General features: G+C 48.3%; 2 protein-coding genes across 10 annotated transcripts; one reads left to right on the top strand and one right to left on the bottom strand.

The window, feature by feature from the left end:
* Positions 1–3,034: 3,034 nt before the first annotated feature.
* FBXL15 (F-box and leucine rich repeat protein 15) lies at positions 3,035–19,073 on the bottom strand. 6 transcript variants are annotated; one of them, XR_006177472.1, is made up of 6 exons: positions 18,983–19,073; positions 18,208–18,457; positions 17,014–17,516; positions 16,052–16,715; positions 11,904–12,119; positions 3,035–3,111 (listed from the first exon to the last, which is right to left on the bottom strand). XR_006177472.1 is itself a non-coding variant. In XM_042863537.1 (4 exons), the coding sequence occupies exons 2-4, from the start codon at positions 18,385–18,387 to the stop codon at positions 16,526–16,528; spliced, it is 873 nt and encodes a 290-aa protein (XP_042719471.1). In that variant the 5' UTR covers positions 18,388–18,455; positions 18,983–19,073; the 3' UTR covers positions 15,768–16,525. The 6 variants fall into 6 exon arrangements, 1 of the variants encoding a protein (XP_042719471.1); XR_006177471.1 differs by lacking the exon at positions 3,035–3,111 and adding an exon at positions 7,506–7,771 and having other exon boundaries at positions 10,041–12,119; XR_006177473.1 differs by lacking the exon at positions 3,035–3,111 and adding an exon at positions 7,506–7,771.
* Positions 4,776–15,498, top strand: CUEDC2 (CUE domain containing 2). 4 transcript variants are annotated; one of them, XM_042863539.1, is made up of 11 exons: positions 4,776–4,832; positions 5,320–5,418; positions 6,777–6,857; positions 9,220–9,312; positions 10,065–10,208; positions 10,532–10,593; positions 11,200–11,333; positions 12,380–12,550; positions 12,877–12,938; positions 14,547–14,607; positions 14,974–15,498. In XM_042863539.1, exons 4-11 carry the CDS (start codon positions 9,239–9,241, stop codon positions 15,118–15,120), a joined length of 855 nt encoding a protein of 284 aa, XP_042719473.1. In that variant the 5' UTR covers positions 4,776–4,832; positions 5,320–5,418; positions 6,777–6,857; positions 9,220–9,238; the 3' UTR covers positions 15,121–15,498. The 4 variants fall into 4 exon arrangements, with proteins under 4 accessions (XP_042719473.1, XP_042719475.1, XP_042719476.1 ...); XM_042863541.1 differs by lacking the exon at positions 4,776–4,832 and adding an exon at positions 7,215–7,345 and having other exon boundaries at positions 5,092–5,418; XM_042863542.1 differs by lacking the exons at positions 4,776–4,832; positions 6,777–6,857 and adding an exon at positions 6,900–7,014 and having other exon boundaries at positions 5,092–5,418.
* Positions 19,074–19,846: the final 773 nt, after the last annotated feature.

The following is a 19,846-nucleotide window of genomic DNA, read 5'->3' as shown; positions in this document are numbered from 1 at the left end:
TTCAATGACAAGGATCTTTCTCTCTCTTTTCACTATCCCTAATTCATGAAGCTTCTTCAGTACTTCAAAGTGACATGCTCACATAATTAACATCACATTGTGTAAATTTCCAAAAAGTTATATGGTATGTGATGTGCACAGGAAATATTCACTCTTAACCTGTTCATTAAAGCAGACTGAATTCCCAGAAAAAATGTCCCATCAACACTTCAGTTCACACATGGGTCTCGATCTGAATCCAAACTCTCTAACTAGCCTTTACCTTGAGAACAGGCCAAACCTTTATTCAGGTATTTCCACATTTTCTGAGCAGCACAAATCCCACACTGAGGCGTGTGACTCTCGCAATATAACGCTCACAGTACAGTGCTGCAATGTTGAAGACGTGTACAAGAACAGTGAAGGAGGGGGGTTATTACTGCACTTCTACTGATCAGACTTGCACAGACCTACCTGCAGAGGGACCGCACCAGCAGAAACACCGTATGAGACACAGGCTTCAAAGCATCCTTAAGCTCTAACAAAATTTCATCCAGGGAGCTATAAACACCCTTTCCCTTTTCTCTTCCTCCTCCTTTTTGAGCCCATCTGGCTAATAGGTCAGAAGTGAGGACACCTGTGCATGATGCATTGAAACTGGGAGATTATTTGCTAACTGTGGAGGTTTAGTTCCCATATGAAGCACCTGCTGCTGGCCCTGGTTCACGTGGGAGCTGAACCTACTGCCGGTGGCCCCCGATTCACCTTCTCATTATTTGTTTTATTAGCTTCACTAGAGGGGTATGCAAGGAGCACGGCCTGTCTGCCTCCCACACCGGGCTTTTTGGGAGCTAGCGCTCCTCTCCTCCTCCAGGATGGCTCTTGCTGCAGGCTTGCTAAGCTCCTACTGCGGCCTCAGAGTGGCACCTAGTGCTCAGCTGCTGCACTGCTCTTCAGCAACACCCCTCAGCTCTCACACAAATTGTCCACCTGCTGCCCAAAAGCCAGGGTCAAGGACTGTTCTGTACAACAAGCAGAAGAACTGGGCTATCTCAGGGAAATTAGTGTACCGTTCTCATCAACTGCGGGATAAACTGATTCCACGGGGAGCAATTAGGAGTACGGTAAATTTTGAAGTGGATAAGTTTATCTTTCCAGTTCACCAAACAGTGATATTTAAAGAGGGTAATTCCTATACAGCCCAAACTAGAAAATGGCAGCTTCTACTTAACAACATTCATCCTCCGCCACTGTAGAGTTTTACCAATATATACCTATGGAAACTGTCATGAAATTACAGAGCATTTCTTTGAGAGCTGTGCCTGTTCTCAGATGCTGCAACTTCTTCCATTGCTGCTTACAACTCTGTCTCCTAAAACTAATTTTTTTTAACTCATTTTCCTCTTCTGATCAGACATTTATTATGCAAATTCAACTAGTTAAGTATTCACATTTTGCAGTTCTTAAAATTACTCTGGGGTAAGGAAACCCTTCACACTTGGATTCTGGCTGAACAAGCTGCTACAAAATATAGAACACAAAAATGACTTCCACATATGAATGCAACAGAAGAACAACTCTTGTCAGTATTTTATCTATAATACATGTGGCAAACGAGTAAGCTTTCAATAAATGACATGTAAACCCATTTAGTCTGGCCTGGCAAAGTGTCCAGTATCCACTCTGTCATAGGACTGAGAAGCATTCTAGAGACAGAAGGTCCATTGTGGCAGGAGGGCCTGCATTCACAGATAAAAGGCAAGGAGTCACAACAGACTTGATGCTGCAAAGGTCAGTTGCTTCAGAACAATGTAACATCCATTGTTAACAGACCGTTGTTCGTGATAACAACACTACTAAGAAAGCCCTGCATTACACTTGCAAATAACAAAACAAAACAAAACAAAAAAAAGCATCCAACTGTTCTGTGAAGTCATACGCAGTGACTAAGAATCCGTCACTGAGCTCTGACTCGCTACACCTACAAGAAGCTCAGAAAAGCTGCCTTAGAACACCAGGTCACTGTGCCCAAATATTCAGCAGTCTAAAGGCTCCTCCAAGCTGTGACATCATTTGACATTTTTACTTGGGCAGTTCTTGTTTGACTTTTTGCTGTAACCAACCAACAATTTCAGAATTACTTTTTTTCACTGGCTTAAGTACATCACCATCCAGTATTACAGCACCGAGGGCCTTTTGAAGAACAAAAGCCTCCATCTCTTTTTAGGGCTTTTTAGTTTCATCTTTTTAACAGTCCTTTAAAACTGGTCAGATTAATGGAGCAGCTCCAGAAACACATCCTCATCCCTTTACAGACCTAAGTGTGTTATAACCAAACATTAAAAAAAGACTTTGTTTTTTCACATCCTCAAAATGCTCCAAAGTAGCACACTTGTTGGTGCAGGATGAGTCAGGGAACCTAAATTCTTGTCTCCTCTTTGCAGCTCTGTTGCAGACACATACTGAGATTTTTGGAAATAAATGTCATCTTTCTGTGCTCCAGCCTACTGTATGTAAAATATGTGAAGCACAAATGAGCTCTCTGACAGAAAGATGACAGACAAATTATTCATTTACTTATTATTCACTTACTGCGCTCTTTATTTTTAGATAAATTACCCATTTCTGTCACTTAAAGGTTTTTATACCTGTGAATGAAACAGATTCATTTGTCGCAGACAACCTCAGAATTGTCTGTTACAAGACCTTCGTAATTGCAGAAATGTACATGTCGCAGTAAGAGGAGACAAGGGTAACAACAAAATGTATGCATATATATATATATATATGTTGTGTGTGTGTATATATATATATATATATATATATTTACATAGAACTTTCCTGCTATCAATGAAGAATAAAGACAAAAAGGCTCTAATAAATATAATTGTAACCTTGAAATGCAGGCTTATTCACCTGTGAGACTCTGAAATTGAGTGGCAGAAATAAACATCTCTTGGATTTCAAATTAAGCACATTTGTTATCAACTGAGAAGTAAATGTGAGAAAATGGCAATTGCATTTGCGAAGTTTACTTACTCTCCCCCCAGCTGTCTGCCTTCTGCTGCACATCCACCAGAGGGCTTCAGGACCCCATTCTTGCTTAAGGAAAACGGCAGTGCCTCGGCGTGCCTGTAAAAGTGGAATGGAGAGTTGGAGTCTCCTTTGGTTGGAGCAAGAAGTCGGGCTGAGGTCTGCGCTTTCAAAGGGATGTGCAGAGGTTTTCCCCACATAAGGTTCTTTAAATTTATGTAATGATGCGGGAATTAACATTCATTGCTGAACACATTTTTTTTTTTTGAAGCGACATTTGTTCTCAAAATACACTTATTCTAAATTGCAGAAGTGAACATGAGCAGAAGACTGAAGACAGATCATAATTAAAACCTAGTTTGGTTTGGTAAGTACAAAAGTAGTGGACAAAGCTCAATCTACGCACTGATACTCTTGGCCCACCAAAGGGAAGAGAAAATATTTTCAACAGTCTCAAAGACACATACAAATGTATGATGGAACTAACTAAAAATATTTTTTTTAAAGCCACAATATCAAGAAATGCACCCCCAAAATAAACTCTTTTCTTCACATTAAGCTCTGTCAGCAAAGCCTTTTAAAACCAGACAAGACAAAGAACGCAGAACACCACTGTAGGGAATAGGTTTGCATAAAGCAGGGGGCAACAACAGGTGCATAGAACACATTCTTTGTTGTAATCTCAATTCAGGTATCAAAGAGAAGCATACGTAACAGTCAAAATTACTCAAATACACGTTTTGTCCACCCTTACACCAAAATACCACAAAACCAACTTATTTCAAGTATATTAGACAACAAGGAGATAGTAATGATCTGCAGAAGGAACAATTTTCCTCTAGCCCAATTAAAAACACATGCATTATTCATTGTGTTTGTGAACGAATATGAATTCCATCACAGAACAAGATGGCACCTTCACCTGCCTGGCTTACAGCAGCCCATGGCTGAGGAGAAGGGCTCTCCGAGCACATTATCCTGCCCTGCTGCTCCCTTCCATCTGGACCCTCTACAAGGCTGTGTTTTGTGTGTTTACGTGAGGAGCCCCTTACAGAGCTTTTATTGATTTCTAGGTCCAAAAGTCCTCTGACTTCACTTCTGCATTAGGGAGCTATTAGAAGCTACATTTGTTCCAGTGTTTATTACCAGTATTACAAGTCCAAGCAAGGCCAGGAAAGTGCAAAGCAGAGCGACACAGAACTAAAGAATCCTAAAATCCTGCCCACAAATAAGGGTGCTGTGAAAAGTCAGCAGAACCTCACGTGCCATCCTTACCATGCATTAGCTGGGGCAGTCCTGCTCTACAGAGCTTAGTTCCGACAACAGCACCGCAGTTCGTATTCACTTTAAGAACGCTGCTTTCTAAGGGCTTTACATACATTACTTCATTTTCCTTGAAAACTGCCCTTCTGCTTCCCCGCGCCGCCAGCAGCTCTGAGCACCCGCCCGCCCAGCAGCAGCAGCCTCGTTCTCAGCATGGCCTCACACAGCAAAGACACGACTTAGAACTGGACACAGACATCTGGCGTGTGTTCAGGGGATTTTATAACCACTTCACTAAACACAAGTCGCAGAGCAGAAGAAAAGCAACGTAGAGTAGCCGGATAATTGCAGCAAAAACAGAAGCGGAACCCAAAGACGCAGAACACTGGTGGCTGACCACCGCTGCCCCGCGGCTCCTGCCCACAACCAAAATGGCGGCGCGGCGAGCGCGCCAGCACGACGACGCTCTGCCCCACCGCTCCCGCCTCTATGACTGGCGGCGCGTGCGCCCACGTGACGTTTTCAACCGCACTGCGCGGGACCTGCGCCGGCAGAGAGTGAGGCCGCGGGGGAGGGGGGGCGCGCGGCGATCAGGTGACCCCGGCCCGCAGCCCGCCTCCCGTCGGCGGCCGCGCGCTGCGGGGATTGGCGGGGGGTCGCGGGGCCGGCGGGGCCCTCGGGCGGCGCGGGGCCGGGCGGGGATGGGGCGGTCCCGGGGCGGCCCTGCAGAGGCGGCTCGGGCCGTGCGTTGTCGGAGGGACCCTGTGGCACCGCCGCTCCTGGGACCGGGGGTTGAGGGGTACGCGGGAAGCTCGGTGCGGTGCGTCTCTGGGCCGGGCGGAAATCCTCTGCAGCCCGTGTGAGACCAGCGCTGCACGCTGCCATGCGGTGAGCGGGCAGTGAGCGGCGATCGGGTCCCAGAGTCGCTCTGCCCGTGTGTCAGGTCCGGTGTTACGGCTCGGGATAAGCGGCGGCCGTGTGCCAGGAAAGAAGAAACGCGCCGTCCTCCCCACGCGGCTCACCGAGCTCTCCTTTCTCGCGAAGGCCTCCCGAGTTCGGGTCGCGGGATGGGCTGTCGGCCTCGTGCGCACCGCAGGGTCTGTAAGCGCTGGCTGTGAGCTGGGCCTCTGTGATACTGCTCAGGTAAGGGCCCGGGCGGGAGGTGTAATTTAGCAGCGGAGACTGAGTTACCGACAGCCTTGTTTTAATGTTACAGCACCAAGCAGTCAGTAGTGCTAACGTTTTCAGCGATCTCAGCCTGCTTTCCCACAGCAACCACACCGCAGATGTCCTTTCAGGGACGTCTTCGGCAAGAAAAACAAAAAATAGGTGTGCTGGAATTGGCTGTGAAGTGTTATTCAGCCTGGAAAGTTTGAAGCCAGCGGAGTTTCAGGCGGCACAGTAGTTGGGGGGAACGTAGCTGCAGCTTTGCCTCTTTCCCAAAGTTCCCAAAGTTTTTACCTAACGTTTTCTCAAATCTGCACTGGAAGCCTACAGCATGCACCTCTGTCCACTTGCAGCAACCCCAGCTCTTTGCTATGCAACTTTACAGTCTCATAGAAGTTGATACACATCCAAATGGCAGTTTCTCTTAGCTCAGAAACTTTTTCCTAAATTGAAGGTTATCTGTCATGTTAAAATCCAAAGTGGTTTCAATCATTCCCATCACACCACATTGACCATTTAAGAACAATTACAGAAATTTGAGCTTAAAGAGCCTTCAAAAATGATCTAGCTGACATGCAGACGTTTCAGATATTTGTCCTTTTTTTTTTTGAAGAAAAGTGGATTCACATGTGTTGTACAAAAGGAAGCCAATTTTTCTCAAATATAACTAAAAAAAACAGATGCTGTGCAAATCAAGCCCACATTACAACAAGTGCAGCGGGACCTTCATATTTGAGTCAGCTGCTGACTTTAGAAGGGATCTTAAAAGCTGCATTGCAATTATGGCTGGAAGTTTAAAACAGTACTGCTTCTTCAGTACAATTGTGCCCTTGGGAAAGCAGTTTCTCCTGCCTTTGGGTTTTAGATCTTGCAGCGCATTATAAACCACTCCTCCACAGAACTGCACAAAAGATAAGGCCTTCTAGTAAATCTCCCTCTTAACTATTACAGATCACCACTGAAAACAATGTGGCAATTGAAGGTATTTTATATAAGGTGCTTTGGTGTCCTAAATTCTAAACTCAGATACGTGCAGAGAGGAACATACGCCAGCACCAGTTTCTTCCCCAAATAATCCATTTTAAGATGTTTGTGGCCAAATTTTTAATCAGATCCCTCTATTTCAGTACCCACTAAATCTGAAAGGCCAGAGGACCATCAGAACTTGTCTTCCACAAACCTCATTTGGCCAAGACCATTGTGCATTACAGATCCCCAAAATGTTAAGTTTTGTAAGTCTGTTTACCAGGGAATAAAATCTCTCCCACTTGGTAGTATGTGATTAAATGCAAGTGCATTTGTCTCTCAGAAGGTTTGTTCCTGTGGTTTTATAGGAGCAGAAATGGATTCCCCAGGCAAAGGGCAATGGCTGACCCATGAAGAAATACTCACCTCACCTCCTTCTATCCTTCATTGTAAGACTGCTTTTATCATTAAAAGGTTTCCTTTCTTCATAGGCAGGCTAACGTTGGCAGCTTGGCTTCTCTGGATATGACCTTAAATCTTGAGTGTGCTGGTGGATGGATTTGTGTGAGATGCCAGAGAAAATTTATGCCCAGTGGTGAGAACCTGGTGCCTTCCTTGCTCTCGTAGACAGAAGGAAATGGCCTTTATTCAGATACAGCATAGTTAACTCTGCAGGAAATCATCTGAATATTTTCAGACACTTCAAAAGAGTATTTCTTATGGCTATTGGATTCAAGAGCAGCTAGTAGCTTCCTATCTCTACAACACCATTTCTAAATTATTTTTTGCTGTTTCTCTTGTCTCAGTCTGACGTTTGCCTTTGATTACGGAGATGAGTGACTTTACCTGTTCTATTGATCAGAATAAATTACCAGCAGCTAATTTATGAACCTCACAAAAGTGCCTCTGACATGGTGAATTGTACTCTGTTGTTCAGGTAATTGGGTTGTCAGAAAATCTTATTGGTTACTATATAGTATCTCTTACAGAATATTGGCTTATTCATGGAAATGGACAACATCTTTTAGATTTCAGTTCACCAGATGTTATGAAGACTGAGTAGGAAGGAAGGAAGCAAGCATTCTTCTTGACAGGACTGATAGTAGAGAAAGCATTTTTATTGCTATATGTTGATCTTCCACCTCTTATTTCTGTGAAAGGAAGGTTACTTTGCTTGGACTTGTTCAAGTATAAGTTTAGGAGACTTGGTCATTGCCAGCACTTGCAGATTCAGCTTCCAATTTGGAAAAAAACCCACACGCATAGGACAGTATTCTTGCCATCACTGAAATTCAGAATCTTACCACTGGTTTTTTAATGTCTGAGAAGGATGGAAGAAAGCTCACATTTTTTTCCAGGTACGCTGCAAAGATAACGAAGATCACCTAATTTCTGTCACAGCACTAGAGAACATGCAAAATACAAAAACAAGAAATGAGCAACAGGAAGATGCTTTAACACATGGTAGTTTTTACAGCCAACTGCCACACTTGCAGGCTGTCACATCTGCAACACTGAGAGAAGCGAGCAAAGGATTACAGCAGGGATGAAAGACAAAAGCAGCGCACAAGAGCTCACTTGGGCTCTTTGTATGAAGAGCTCCTACCTGAAAACATTTGTTTTCTTTAACTCCCATTTGTTAAATGGGAGTTCTCTAACTGAAGCTACAGGAGAGCAAGTACTTCTATGACGTAGCTTTTTTTTAAAACAGCAAACAGTCTTTTCCAGTGATGCCTTCCCTGGCTTTTCCTATGCACATGCTGAGTTTTAATATGTGTATGTTGGTTGTATAGTGATACAGCATTGATAACTCAGTGTTCGTTGCCTGATGTGATTGTCAAATGTAAAGAAGGGTTTACAGATGACCTCTGTAGCCTGGAAACTTTGGCTAATGACAGTTTCTATATATGCAGGTCTAGTTTTCCTCTTCAGGAAGAACTCTGTGCTTACACCAGGAGTTTGTTCACCCAGCAGTTTTTTAGACCCAAATGCGAAGGAGTGGCTAAGGAACAGCTTTTCCCCACCAGATCCAGTCCAGGCCCACGTCTCACAGCTGAAGGAGGACTGTGGGCAGCTCCCTCTGCCTTTATTTCTGTGGGAGCTCTGTGATTCTTAGAACTCCCCTGAGAGCTTTGGGTTATCAAGTGACCTTTGTTGCAGCTGCATTGCCTGTAGAATGGCTCATTTACCAAGCACAACAACACTCCTGTTTGGACAGGATTCCACTGCAACTCCATGCCTGACCTGGAGACCTTTGATATTTTGGCTGGCAGACTAGTTGCTTGTGCCCTGCTTGGTATTTTCCTGTAAAATCCAGGCAAGGTTTTTCTTTCTCCAAGAGACATTACCCTTCTTCCCACTCATTTTTGAGTCCAAGCAGCACTGAATACTTAGCAGATGAAAGGTCCACCCCTTCCTGCAGTGAGCACACAAACCCACAAGCCACCACTTCCCTGCCAGACAGCACAGCATTCCTGCTCAGGAGGTGTCTCTGAGGTCCTGCAGCTGGGCATATCTGCATTTCTATCTTTACTTCCCGAAAGGGACATTTTAAATGTACAGTGCAGCTGCATATTGTTAGCATTAACACAAGCAGGAGATGCCTAGGAGGCTGGGCTTCTTTGGGCTGGTACTCCCTGTGGATACTCACACTGCTTTCTGCCAGTTTCTGACTGCTGTTACCCAGGGGTGAGAAGCCGCATTGGAGGAATTTATGAATTGTTCTGATGGGAAGAGCACACTTGCCTTTTGATCTTGTTGATATCTACTACATGAAATTACATGGAATTTTCTTTTCCTCCTCTTTTTTAGAGAAAAGATTTAAGTAGACATGGAACTTGAAAGAATCATTAGAGAGACACTGACGTGCTTCATCCAGTCCCACATCCCTGCTGCAGACCTCAGGTATGTTGAGTATTGTTTTAGCTTGAACTCTGCATTAATTGTCCCTCTATACATTATGCTAAATTTCAAGTGCAACATTTGCAGTTTTCCTGCATTTTGTCTTGCTCTTCTTTAAGTCATATCCAGGATGCAGATAATTTGTACAGGTGTTGATGTAAATCCTTGAACTATGTTTCAGCATTACAGACTAGCAATGTCATTTCTTTGGTGACCAAGATGATTAATTTCCTGCCAAGTAGTACATGTTAGAATATGGAATTCCTTTCATCTACAACAATCCCAGAAGGCTTTCTAAGCAGTACACTGCTATGTCACAGCTCTCCCTGTTTTGAACTCTGCCTACATGTAGAGATACAGCTGCCTTGAGGCAGCCGGTTATGTAGCCACTGGCAGCAGTGATGCAAGTGGGTCAGCAGAGAACACTGCATCACATGGAAGCTGTAACTTGATAAAACATAATGACATCACCTAGAACACCAGACAACACAAAAATCAGGATTTGAGCACTTGGAATATTTTGGGTAGCTCAGCTGACATATCCTCAAGGGCACAGTATCTAGACAGATGCAGTGGCTTTCATTCAATCCTGCCTAGGAAGGTGAACCAAGCAAAGTTTTCTGGATTTATCCATGAATGCTTCCCATATAGGCACTTCTGCTGTTCTATTAGATGCAACAGAGGCAAACAGAGGTGGAGAGAAAGAATGTGGTCCTGTTGATGCTGCTTACTTGTGCCATGTTCTCTTTCTCCAGTGGGATGGATGAAGTTTTCTTCTCTTACATTACGGGTGTCCTGGAAGAGCTGGGTTCACCAGAGTCCTCTGAGGAAACCTTCGACATGGACACCTTTGTGGAAATGATGGAGGCATATATCCCTGGCTTTGCAGAAATTCAGAGGTGTGTTAATGCTACTGTTTTGTATGTGCATGCCACGCACTGAGGGCCTGGCCCAACCACATCAGCACCATGAATTCTTGTTTATATCCAGATTGTGATGTATTAGTACTGAACCTGTACCATTATGATTAAGCTAGGCTTTGTCTGAACGCACAAATCCTAATCCCAGGATAGTTAACAGCTTAAATACTTGGCTATCTGGAATGCTAGTTTTGGTAACTGGGCTTCCCATCAAGCCTCATATCTTTATAAAGAGTAAGTCAAGTGGGATAGGCTAGTGCTTTAATTCCTCACCCTAATTATTCAGCATCTGTCTCTTGCAGTGGGAATGTTTGTGAAATGATGTTCTCTCTCTCAGAAAGGCTTGGTGAAGCACGTAACAAAGGTGAGTTTCACCTTGAAACTGACTAAATTTACTGCTCTGCTCTAGTGTCTTGCATCCTACCCTTTAAGAATCCTGATGTAGCCTTTCAGATAGGTTAGAGAAGAGGTGAAATAATTCTTATAGTGACACAGAAAGAGCCTATAAAAAGAGATGCATCAGAGTAACCTGACCACAAGGCGTGCTGGGTTATACACAGCTTGGGAGCCACCAATGCGTTTTGCTAGATTTAAAATCAGAATAACATCTTGGTTCAAAGTTAGAGCAAACATCAGGAAATTCTTAGACACTTAATAACAATACCATAAATACCCACAGCCAAAATGTAAGAGGCCTGAGAATGCTAGAGTAGGACTGCTTGTGAAAAGCATGGGAATGCAGAGCTCAGACACTCCAGCATGTTAGCACTGCCTTCCTGCAGGTCAGTATGAGTAGTGCTGCAGCTATACTCACCAAAGGCAACAAGAACAGTAGTGCTTTCCACTGTCTTTTCATTTAAGAGAAGATTCACTTCAGCTGATAGTGCACTAACAGCCTCCTACTAACAGAAAGCACAGAGCTCTGTACTTAGTGGGGTTGATCCTCAGTAGATATCACTGTATCTTTAAGAAAAACCTAGCCAAAAAGCTGTGGAAAGCAGAACAGAAGTGCCCTCTGAAGACCTGACCAAAGGCCAGGAGCCTGGAGCTGGAGTCTGCAAAGATGAAAGGCTGTGCACACCTACAGACGGAGCTGGGGCCCAGGTATGTACATCTCACAGTGGAGCAGGGTGACAGAATCCCTAGCACTAGCCGACTGGTACCAACTAAGGCATTTTCTGGCTCCAAGGGGAACCACAAGCATAGGCTGTGACACAGCATTGTTGAAGCCTGCGATCACCCCATTGTATGACCTGAGCAAGACTGTGTTCAAGTGGAAAGTTATGTGCTGCCAGAAGAGCACAAGTTGTCACTCTGACTCATCCTTTCCAGTCCTGAGGCAGCAAGGCAGAAGAAAGCTTGTCTTAGCGCTCTTGGAGATCCTAGAGTGCAGTAAGGATGCCAGGAGCTAGCCAGGCTCCACCCCACTTCCCCCAGCTCCATTCACAGTTGAACTTGGTTACCGTTTATCTCCCTAGCTGTGATGCAGCATTTAGTGGTCATATCTGAGTGTCAGTTTTGAAGACATCCATCCCACCTTCAATGAGGTGTTCTATATACTGAGCTACACCACAGTGAGTCATTAGCACAGCAGTCCTGGTTCTGCAGCTCCATTCAGCATGACCCACACTGCAAGCATTGCAGCACTTAGTAAACCTCCCCCCAGCTCCTTACCTCAAGCTCTGCTTGCTGTTTCTTCAGTACTGGTGTTTTACTGCTCTGCAGTTCAATCATTCTGTCCATGCCCTTCTAGGAAATGCTGTTGCTGTGCTTCCTTCTGATGTAGCCAGAGGTCCCTGTGCTTAGGAGTGTCATCCCTTTGTGATCATAGAGAACCTTGCAGGGGAAGGAGTTCAAGCATTTGAGCCACAGTGCCCAGAAAATTTATTCCTAAGGAGATAAGTAGCAGAACCACACAGATGAACCAGGCCACAGAAAGCCTGTTTCAAAGAAGACTGAAATACAGGGAGAATAGATTAAGGGGTGCGTTCTCCTTGTGGATACAACGTCCTTTTAGCTTCAAGGAATTTATACTCACCTTTATAATGAGAGAGAGAGAGCCTTCAGCTAAAAGCAAGTTGAATTTCCCAACTTTGCAGTGATACTTCTGCTCTGCAAAATCAGATCTCTGTCTCTCTTGCTCCAACTAGGCAGGCGATGACTTGAAGGGTGGTGTGGAGCTGCTACTGGAGATGTTCCCAGCCTGTACTGTAAGCCAGGCAGAGAAGGCACTAGCGATGGCCCTGGGTAACTTGGAAGAAGCAGTGCAGTTAATTGTGGAAGAGAAGGTGGAAATCGGCACAGCAGGTGCAAGTGTGAAGGTACTGTACTCTGAGCTGGGTGGCACCAGGTCAGTGAGCAGAGCTTAAATACATATATTCCAGCTGGAATAGGAAGTGAGTGCAGGAGCTTTCTACACTTCCAGCAATATACCAGAAAGATCCAAAATGATGCCCCCCTCTCCCTCAGCTCTCCAAGCACAGGCTGTGCCTACACCAAGCCAGCAGCCCAGAGGAGCTGTGTCTGGCACTTCACTTCCCCCATGAGCTGGTAGTACTGCATCAGTAGCTGGGCTTAGCTGAGCGAGCAGGGCAGCTGTGCACCCTCTATGTTCTGCTTCTCAAACACCTGCTTTGTTTCTTCACAGGAGCTGGTGCGGCCCCGCAGAGCACCCAACCATGAGGAACTAAAGCAGGTTATCTTACAGAAGTAAGTACTCAGAAAAGAAGAATTTGGATAGTGAAGGAGTTAGCAGTTTGTGAAAAGGTATGGTGGCAGAATAACAACATGGTCTATGAAGATCTTGGACTGTATGATGTTTGGAAAGGATGCTGTGTGAAGCTTATCTGGGTATATCTGAAACACATTCAAGCACAAGTGTAATGATTAGACAGGAAAGCAGAATAGGTTTTCTTTTTACAGCTCTGGCACACAGCTTAGTTCCATCAGTGGGGTCAAAGCACTGGTTATGTGAGGTTTCAATCTATTACAGGTATACTGTAAATCACAGTGTTGTCATCTGAGGTCCCAGTTAAAGGTTCAAGGCACAAACATCATACTGCAGCTCAGGTAACACACGGTGCCTTGTAAGAACTACAGCAGCTCATTCATACCTCTAGCCTTGGAGACAGTCCAAATAAGTCTAAAGATACCTTTAAGAGACTGTACAGCAACAGAGATCAAATCTCAGTTGCTGAAGGTGCAAGTTCAGTGCATTTAAGGAAACCTCTCTGAAGTCTCCCTATGGACTTCTAGGGAATGAAGGTGGCTTTACATTGGTTTACCTTTATTCATTTCCGAACGCATTTAATTCTCAATAGACAACCCACAGTGTGGTTTAATCGATCCACTTTAAGATCTCAGCTTTCATGAATATCCTCCTGTGGGCACACAAATTCAATGCATCTATCCAATCATATTTTCCACCATTTTACTCCTTGAGGATGTAAACAACTGATGGTATAGGAAAGCAAAAGCAAAGCAGAATGCCATCCAGATAAAATTAACAATACCCGTCTGTGCCTGTTTCCATTGCGGGCTTGCTTCAGAATAAAATGTATGGGAACAAAATAAAAAAAGCCAACACCAGCTGATAGTTAAGTTCCTAGGAACTTTAATGACATTTTGGCAATATCCTGTACTTTAAACATCACTCAAGCACAGGTACAAAGAGCAGATCGCCATAGCTGAAAATACACAGGAACAACTATGCTAAGTACCGAGGGAGAAGTTGTGGTCAGCTGTGCTGTCCACCTACAGACCGGCTCTGAAGTCTCAATGCTAATTCAGCAGTACGGCAAGCAAATGCTTGGGCTCTGGTGTTCCTTTTAAATAGGGAGTGAGATGATGCTTCTGTTAAGCTGCTTCCAGCTCAAACTCGACTCCTCGTCAAGTAGCACATAGAGTGTGAAAGGCATACCATCTCTTCAGGGCAGAAGAGATTTGGCCCTGTGGCCTCTTCCTTTGGCTGCCATCACACCAAGTGAAAAGGAGCAAAGTTGTCTTAATGGCAAAGCATGCCGACCTCAGCACCTCCCTCAGTTTTAAGGAAGCTATCTGCTTTCTCAGCAGCCTAAGGTTTTGATACCATTCATATGGCCAGCTATTCCATGAGAATTCTCCTGAATTCTCATCAGAAGGGTGACGCTCTTCTTACCTATTTCATTCAGTAGGGAATCTTAAGTGCTGCTAACTGCAGTCTACGCAAGTAGGACACATTGCACAGCCCCAAACCAGACAGGAAATTAGAGATAAAGGCTGTGAATAGCACTAGGCAATGCATGTTGCAGTGTTCACTTACTGCATCTTGTGTTTCAGATATATGATGGTGGATAGTGCAGAAGATCAGAAAACACATCGACCCGCTCCACCGAAAGAGGTGAGAATAGTGCAGTTCCAGCTCACCAGGAGTTTGAATGCCTTTGGCTGCAAGGTTTAAAGAGCAGGCTGCACATCTAAATAGCAGCATAACACACAAGGGAATTTGCAGCAGTAGTCTCAAAGGAGAACTAGTCAGCTAAGAGGTGCTACTGCAGGGTCTGTGATTATCTGGCACTCCTGACTAGCACTGTTCCTGCTCCCTCCAGCTTTTCCCCTCTGCCCCCTCCTCAGACCGCTTTCTTCCCATTTTTAGCTAAGACTCCCAACATAAAGGACAGGTACTCATCCCAACCTAGTCTTTTCCCTTATTCACCAAGCACAAGCTTACGCTTGTCGCCCTTATGTGATGTTTATGTCTTTCCAGGCTCCCAAGAAGCTGATCCGCTACATCGATAACCAGGTGGTGAGTACGAAGGGAGAGAGGTACAAAGACATAAAGAAGCCAGAAAGTGAGGAGATGAAGAAAACTTACATCAGCCTCAAACCAGCCAGGAAGTACAAGTTCCACTGACGGCCGTGTTCTCTCTTCCCCTGCTCTTCAGCCTCCACCACACTGGCCAGGTGTGGAGGATGGACATGCAGCACTGGGGATGAAGGGACTCCCCTACCCAACACTAACTGGAACTAACCTAGGAGCCAGGACACTGCTTTCAGCTTCCTGAACTAACCTAGCTGATAAGGTCAAGTCTCCTCTCCTTGTGTAGCTGCGCTTCTGCCCCTGGGGCACTCCATAATGGTTGTTGGGAGCCTGGGCGTTCTCTGCTATTCCTTGCACGGGACTTTAGATCTAAAAATGTAGCTTGTGGTTTTGCAGCAAGCTTTTTAGAAATCTCTGTGCACTGTTGCTTTGAGTGCAAGTGTTAATAAAGGTGATGTGAGTTGGTGTGTATTTCAGCTGAAGCATGCACATGCTTTACAGACCTTGCCTCTGATCCCTCTTCAAGGAGCAGGGTCGTCTCCTAATCACTACCTTCATCTTGCTTACTACAAGTAGCTACTCTTTGACTGACCACTTATTAGATGCAGATGATGAGGCTAGACTCTAAACAAGAGCTGGGCTCTCCCTGCCAGCACAACCTGCAGCACTCCATGAACTCCAGCTGACAGTATGGCCAGGTCATTTGGCAATTGCCATTTCTAGCTGCTATTGTATATTGTATATTGTATAGCAAGCCTACAGCTGTGCAACATGGAGCAGGATGTAGGAGCAGGTCTGCGTACTACAGAGATGTAAATCATAATCTGGAAGAAACAAATAGCAAGAACCAACAGCTCTCAGCAATAGCACAATGAGGTTTGGTGCTTTTCCTCTACTGGAATTGCAGTTAGGAGCATATTCCCCTGGAAAACAATTACTGTCTTGTGCTAACCCAGTGCCTATAGCAGGGTGCTAGGTCTGCACATGTACGCTGGGCTCACACTGCCTTCCTCCCAGAGCTCACCTGCCAGAATGAGGGCTGCCAGTTTTTCTCCTTACTACTCCAGCTAGTGTGGATTGTTCTCAACAGCAATGCTGGCGTGTCCTACACAAGTTCCTCAGAAGGTGACAGTCCACGGTCCTCAAACATTCTCCTGCTCTTTGGAGAACTGCAACTTCGAAATTTAAAATATGACAAATAATAAATCCTGTGTATTAGCTGGTCTGTTCAGCACTATGGTGTTCCTGCAAGTTCCTCACTGTCTTCACTCTGCTTCAGAGGGAGTTTCTTCTCCAGGAGGCACACACAGAGCTCACTCACAAATGTGCAGTGGCTGTTAAATAGCCCCAGAGAGAAGAGTGAGCCCCTTTTGGACCAGCCTCACCAACAGGATCGACTTCTCCCTCTGCACATCTCAGCAGGAACCAGTTCCAGCGTCCACCAGGGATCTCAGTGACATGTTGCCCCCTCCCCCACCCCCCAATAGCAGCAGCAGTTCTAGATCTGGAGGTTAATGAAAGGGGCAAAGCCAGCCATGTCCTGCAGGAGAACAAGAGCCGTCTGCGGCAGAGGCTCCACATCCAGCTCCACTCCACGGTTTCGGAGAACGCTCAGGCTGGACTCAGCCACATTGTGGCAATGCTTCACCTTCAGCGAGCGCAGCTTGGGACAGTACTCAGCCAGAACCCTGACAAGACAGAGCACATGCAAGTTGCATGCCAGACTCCCATATGCATAACTCGTCAGCATAACCTCTTTTCCGCTCCCAGCAGCCACACACACACCATCCTTTGAAAACAACACCATGGTGGTCCAAGAGAATCAAAAGGACATGGTCAGGTACCTTCCACAACATGCTGGGAAATTTGCTTTCAGTAGCACAGAGGGCCTGCTAGTGGCTCTGCTGCAAGACTCCCCTCCCAAGGTCTCGTCTGCCCACCCTGGACACCTGCCTTCCGCACCCTACTTCCCACATCGTTCAATACCTTATAGAGTCATTCTTGACTCGCAGACACCCCGTGAGGTCCAGGTGTTCCAGCTCAGGACAGCACTTGGCAGTCTCCTCTACTGCCACATCGCCTACGTTGGCATTGACAGCTAGAGAGAGAGACTTGAGCCTGCTGCACTTCTGCACCAGGTAGCAGATGGCCTCATCCTTCAGCTGCCGGCAGGCCGTCAGATCCACAGCTTCCAGCGCCTTGCAGTGGTCGGCCAGGCTGCGCAAGGACAGGCTGTCCACCCACTCACAGTGAGCCAGGGAGAGCCGCCGCAGGTTGGGGCAGTTCAGCGAGATGACCATCAGTGCGTGGCAGCTGAGCTGGGCACAGCCCTTCAGCTGAATGTGGTGCAGGTGGTGGTTCTGCATGATGACTGGGAGCAGCTCCCCATCCGTCAGCCAGTCAGAGCAGTTCTGGAGCGCCAGCTGCTGCAGCACTTTGTTGTCCTTCAGCAGGTTGAGGAAAGCATCTCTAGGGACGGCCGAGCCAATCTGCACGGGGAACCCAGTAACAGTGAGGCATCCTCAGGGACCTCAGATTGGCATGGCTCAGCCTAATACTTCCCAGAGTCCCATTCCCTTCTTCTTTTCCACTGTGACACAAAGGTGACCAAAGCCACCCTCTCCCAGTCCTAGAGCAAACCGTCACCTAGCTCTTCTCCACAGAGCACCTCATGTCAAGGCTGCTGCCACAAGCTGGGAGATACTCTCTCCTCCTTCACCATCTCTGCATTTATACATCTACAAGAAGCTCTTCAAAACCTCTATGGCAGACCACTGGGTCTTCACAGAGCAGTAGCCACCACTGCACAGGTCCCAGACAATGTTTCCCAGAATGAGCACAAGCTATCCCTCATCTCCTGCTAAACCCATTCCACTGCATAACCCCTGGTGACAGTCATCAGGCCATGCCACCTTGAAGCTGGCTTCATTTCCATGAGCCACTGCCCCATAATGGTCTAGGTGGAGTTTCCAGGCTCACTCCTCCCCACGCCTCTCACTAAAGGCAGAAGTGGCATTGCTGGGCCCTGAATCATCACCCCTCCTCCCCAAGCCCATCTGCCCAGCCAGACACACAAGCCACCAGCCCAAGCTCGCAAGCAGAAACCTCACTGTCCCCTCGCAGCCAGGTTTTCCCACGTCAGCACACTGACAGCTCCCCAGCCCCAGAGCCACCCCATACCTGGCTGGAGTCAAAGCATCGCATGTTGGCCAGGTACAGCTGGACAAGAGCCTGGAACGCCTTGCTGACCCTCTGCAGGCCCAGGAGCTGCTGCAGCGGCAGATGACAGAGAATATGTGGGACCAAGATGTCCTCCCAGGGCAGGTCCAGGAGGCATCCCCTCGAAGGGGTCAAACTCATCGTCGGCCGCCAGGGAGCCAGGCTGTGGGGGAGCCAGTCGACGCCACCCCGCAGCTATAGCCGGGCGTCTCTGGGAGGAACGGACGGAGGGAAACACTCAGCGGCGTCCCTCACAGCTAAGCCCAAAGGTCGAGAAGCAGCAACGGAGTGGGCAACCACCTTCCGGGGCGCCGGCTCCCAGCGCGGCAGCTCACGGCTCCGACGCGCGTTCCCGGCCCGCAGCGCCCCGCGGCACGGCACCGCACCAGCTGCCCGAGGAGCCCCGGCCCCAGCAGTCCACTCTGGAGCCTGCGCTGGGACCGCACCCGGCTCCTGCGCCGAGCAGCTCCGCCCCGCGATAACTCCGCTGCACTCCGGCCCTGCGGCATTCGGCGGAGCGAGAGGCCGCCCCGCAGGGCAGCGCTGGGAGTCTCGCAGCACCCCGGCCCCGCTTCCAGCCCCGCGACGAGGGGATCTCGGATGAGGCAGTCCCGGGGGCCTACAGGCCCCGGGAAGAGGCGGTAACAGCGGCGGCCCGACATAAGCCTTCCCCCGCACCCTCAGCACCAAGAGCCGTCCCGGGACGCCCAGTCTTGGTCCGGCCCCGCCACAGTACCTGCGGACCCAGCGGGACTCCCTCGGAACTCCAAGCACACTGGCTGCACCCGAACGGGCCTCCTGCTGTCCACCGGTTCCCGCAGTGACGTCCTACCACCACTGCCCCGCCCCCTGACGCCATGCCCCGCCTCTCGGCGTCGTGCCCCTCCTCCAGCCCCCGCCCATGGCTGCCGGGAGGCGGGGCGGGAGCCCGCGGGCACGGTCCGGTGGGAGCGGGCCGATGCAGCCGCGCACAAGTGCTCCAGGTGCCGGCCGTCCCCGTGCCCAGCTCACAGCAGCAGCTCCAGCCTCGCAGCTGTCCCGGTTCCCTTTCGGACGCCGGTACCCCAGGTCCCCATCGATCCCGCTCCCCACGGGCTAGCACGCCCGCTGCTCCGGCCCGGCGGCTACACGGTTCCCAGACGCACACCGCTCCCGGAGCCCCGCACCGCCCCGACTGGCGGCCCCCACGCACGCCCCTGCCCCTAGCGGGCGGCCGTGCGCATGCGCGGCGCTGGGCGCTGTCCGTTCAGCACCACGCGGAGCCGGGACCCGTTGGGAGCCGCCGCAGCCGGTGAGCGACGGCGCCGCCTCCGGGCCCCGGCCCCCGCCCCGGCCCCTCCTCTGGCCTCCGGGAGAGTCCGAGCCTCGGGCTTCTTCTTTTCTCGGCACCCAGACCCGCAGCCGCTGGGCCCGGCTTCTCCGCCTGGTGCCCGTACCGGTAGGACTTTGCCCACCGGCGCCGCCGCCCTCGCCTCGTCCCGCCCCGCCCTGTCCCCAGGGAGGAGCGGGTCCATGCCGCCGGCGGCCTCCGGGCCCGCGAAGAGGGGCCCGAGCCGCTCCCGTTGCCGTTGCCATAACAACTCCAGTGGGAACCGAAGCG

The sequence above is a fragment of the Lagopus leucura genome, unplaced genomic scaffold, assembly GCF_019238085.1.
Source record: "Lagopus leucura isolate 7727_CA_CO unplaced genomic scaffold, USGS_WTPT01 Super-Scaffold_739, whole genome shotgun sequence".
NCBI lineage: Eukaryota > Metazoa > Chordata > Aves > Galliformes > Phasianidae > Lagopus > Lagopus leucura.
Note: the sequence above shows the minus strand (reverse complement) of the source record. Positions and strands in the feature narration are given on the sequence as shown.

Bases quoted from the DNA above. Each gene is read 5' to 3' on its own strand.
- CUEDC2 (XM_042863539.1), top strand. From the start codon at position 9,239: ATGGAACTTGAAAGAATCATTAGAGAGACACTGACGTGCTTCATCCAG. The intron at 11,334-12,379 runs GTATGTACATCT...TGCTCCAACTAG, and splicing joins CAGACGGAGCTGGGGCCCAG to GCAGGCGATGACTTGAAGGG. The intron at 14,608-14,973 runs GTGAGAATAGTG...ATGTCTTTCCAG, and splicing joins GACCCGCTCCACCGAAAGAG to GCTCCCAAGAAGCTGATCCG.
- FBXL15 (XM_042863537.1), bottom strand. From the start codon at position 18,387: ATGAGTTTGACCCCTTCGAGGGGATGCCTCCTGGACCTGCCCTGGGAG. The intron at 17,517-18,207 runs GTATGGGGTGGC...TTCCCCGTGCAG, and splicing joins GATGCTTTGACTCCAGCCAG to ATTGGCTCGGCCGTCCCTAG. The intron at 16,716-17,013 runs GTATTGAACGAT...CTGTCTTGTCAG, and splicing joins GTCAAGAATGACTCTATAAG to GGTTCTGGCTGAGTACTGTC.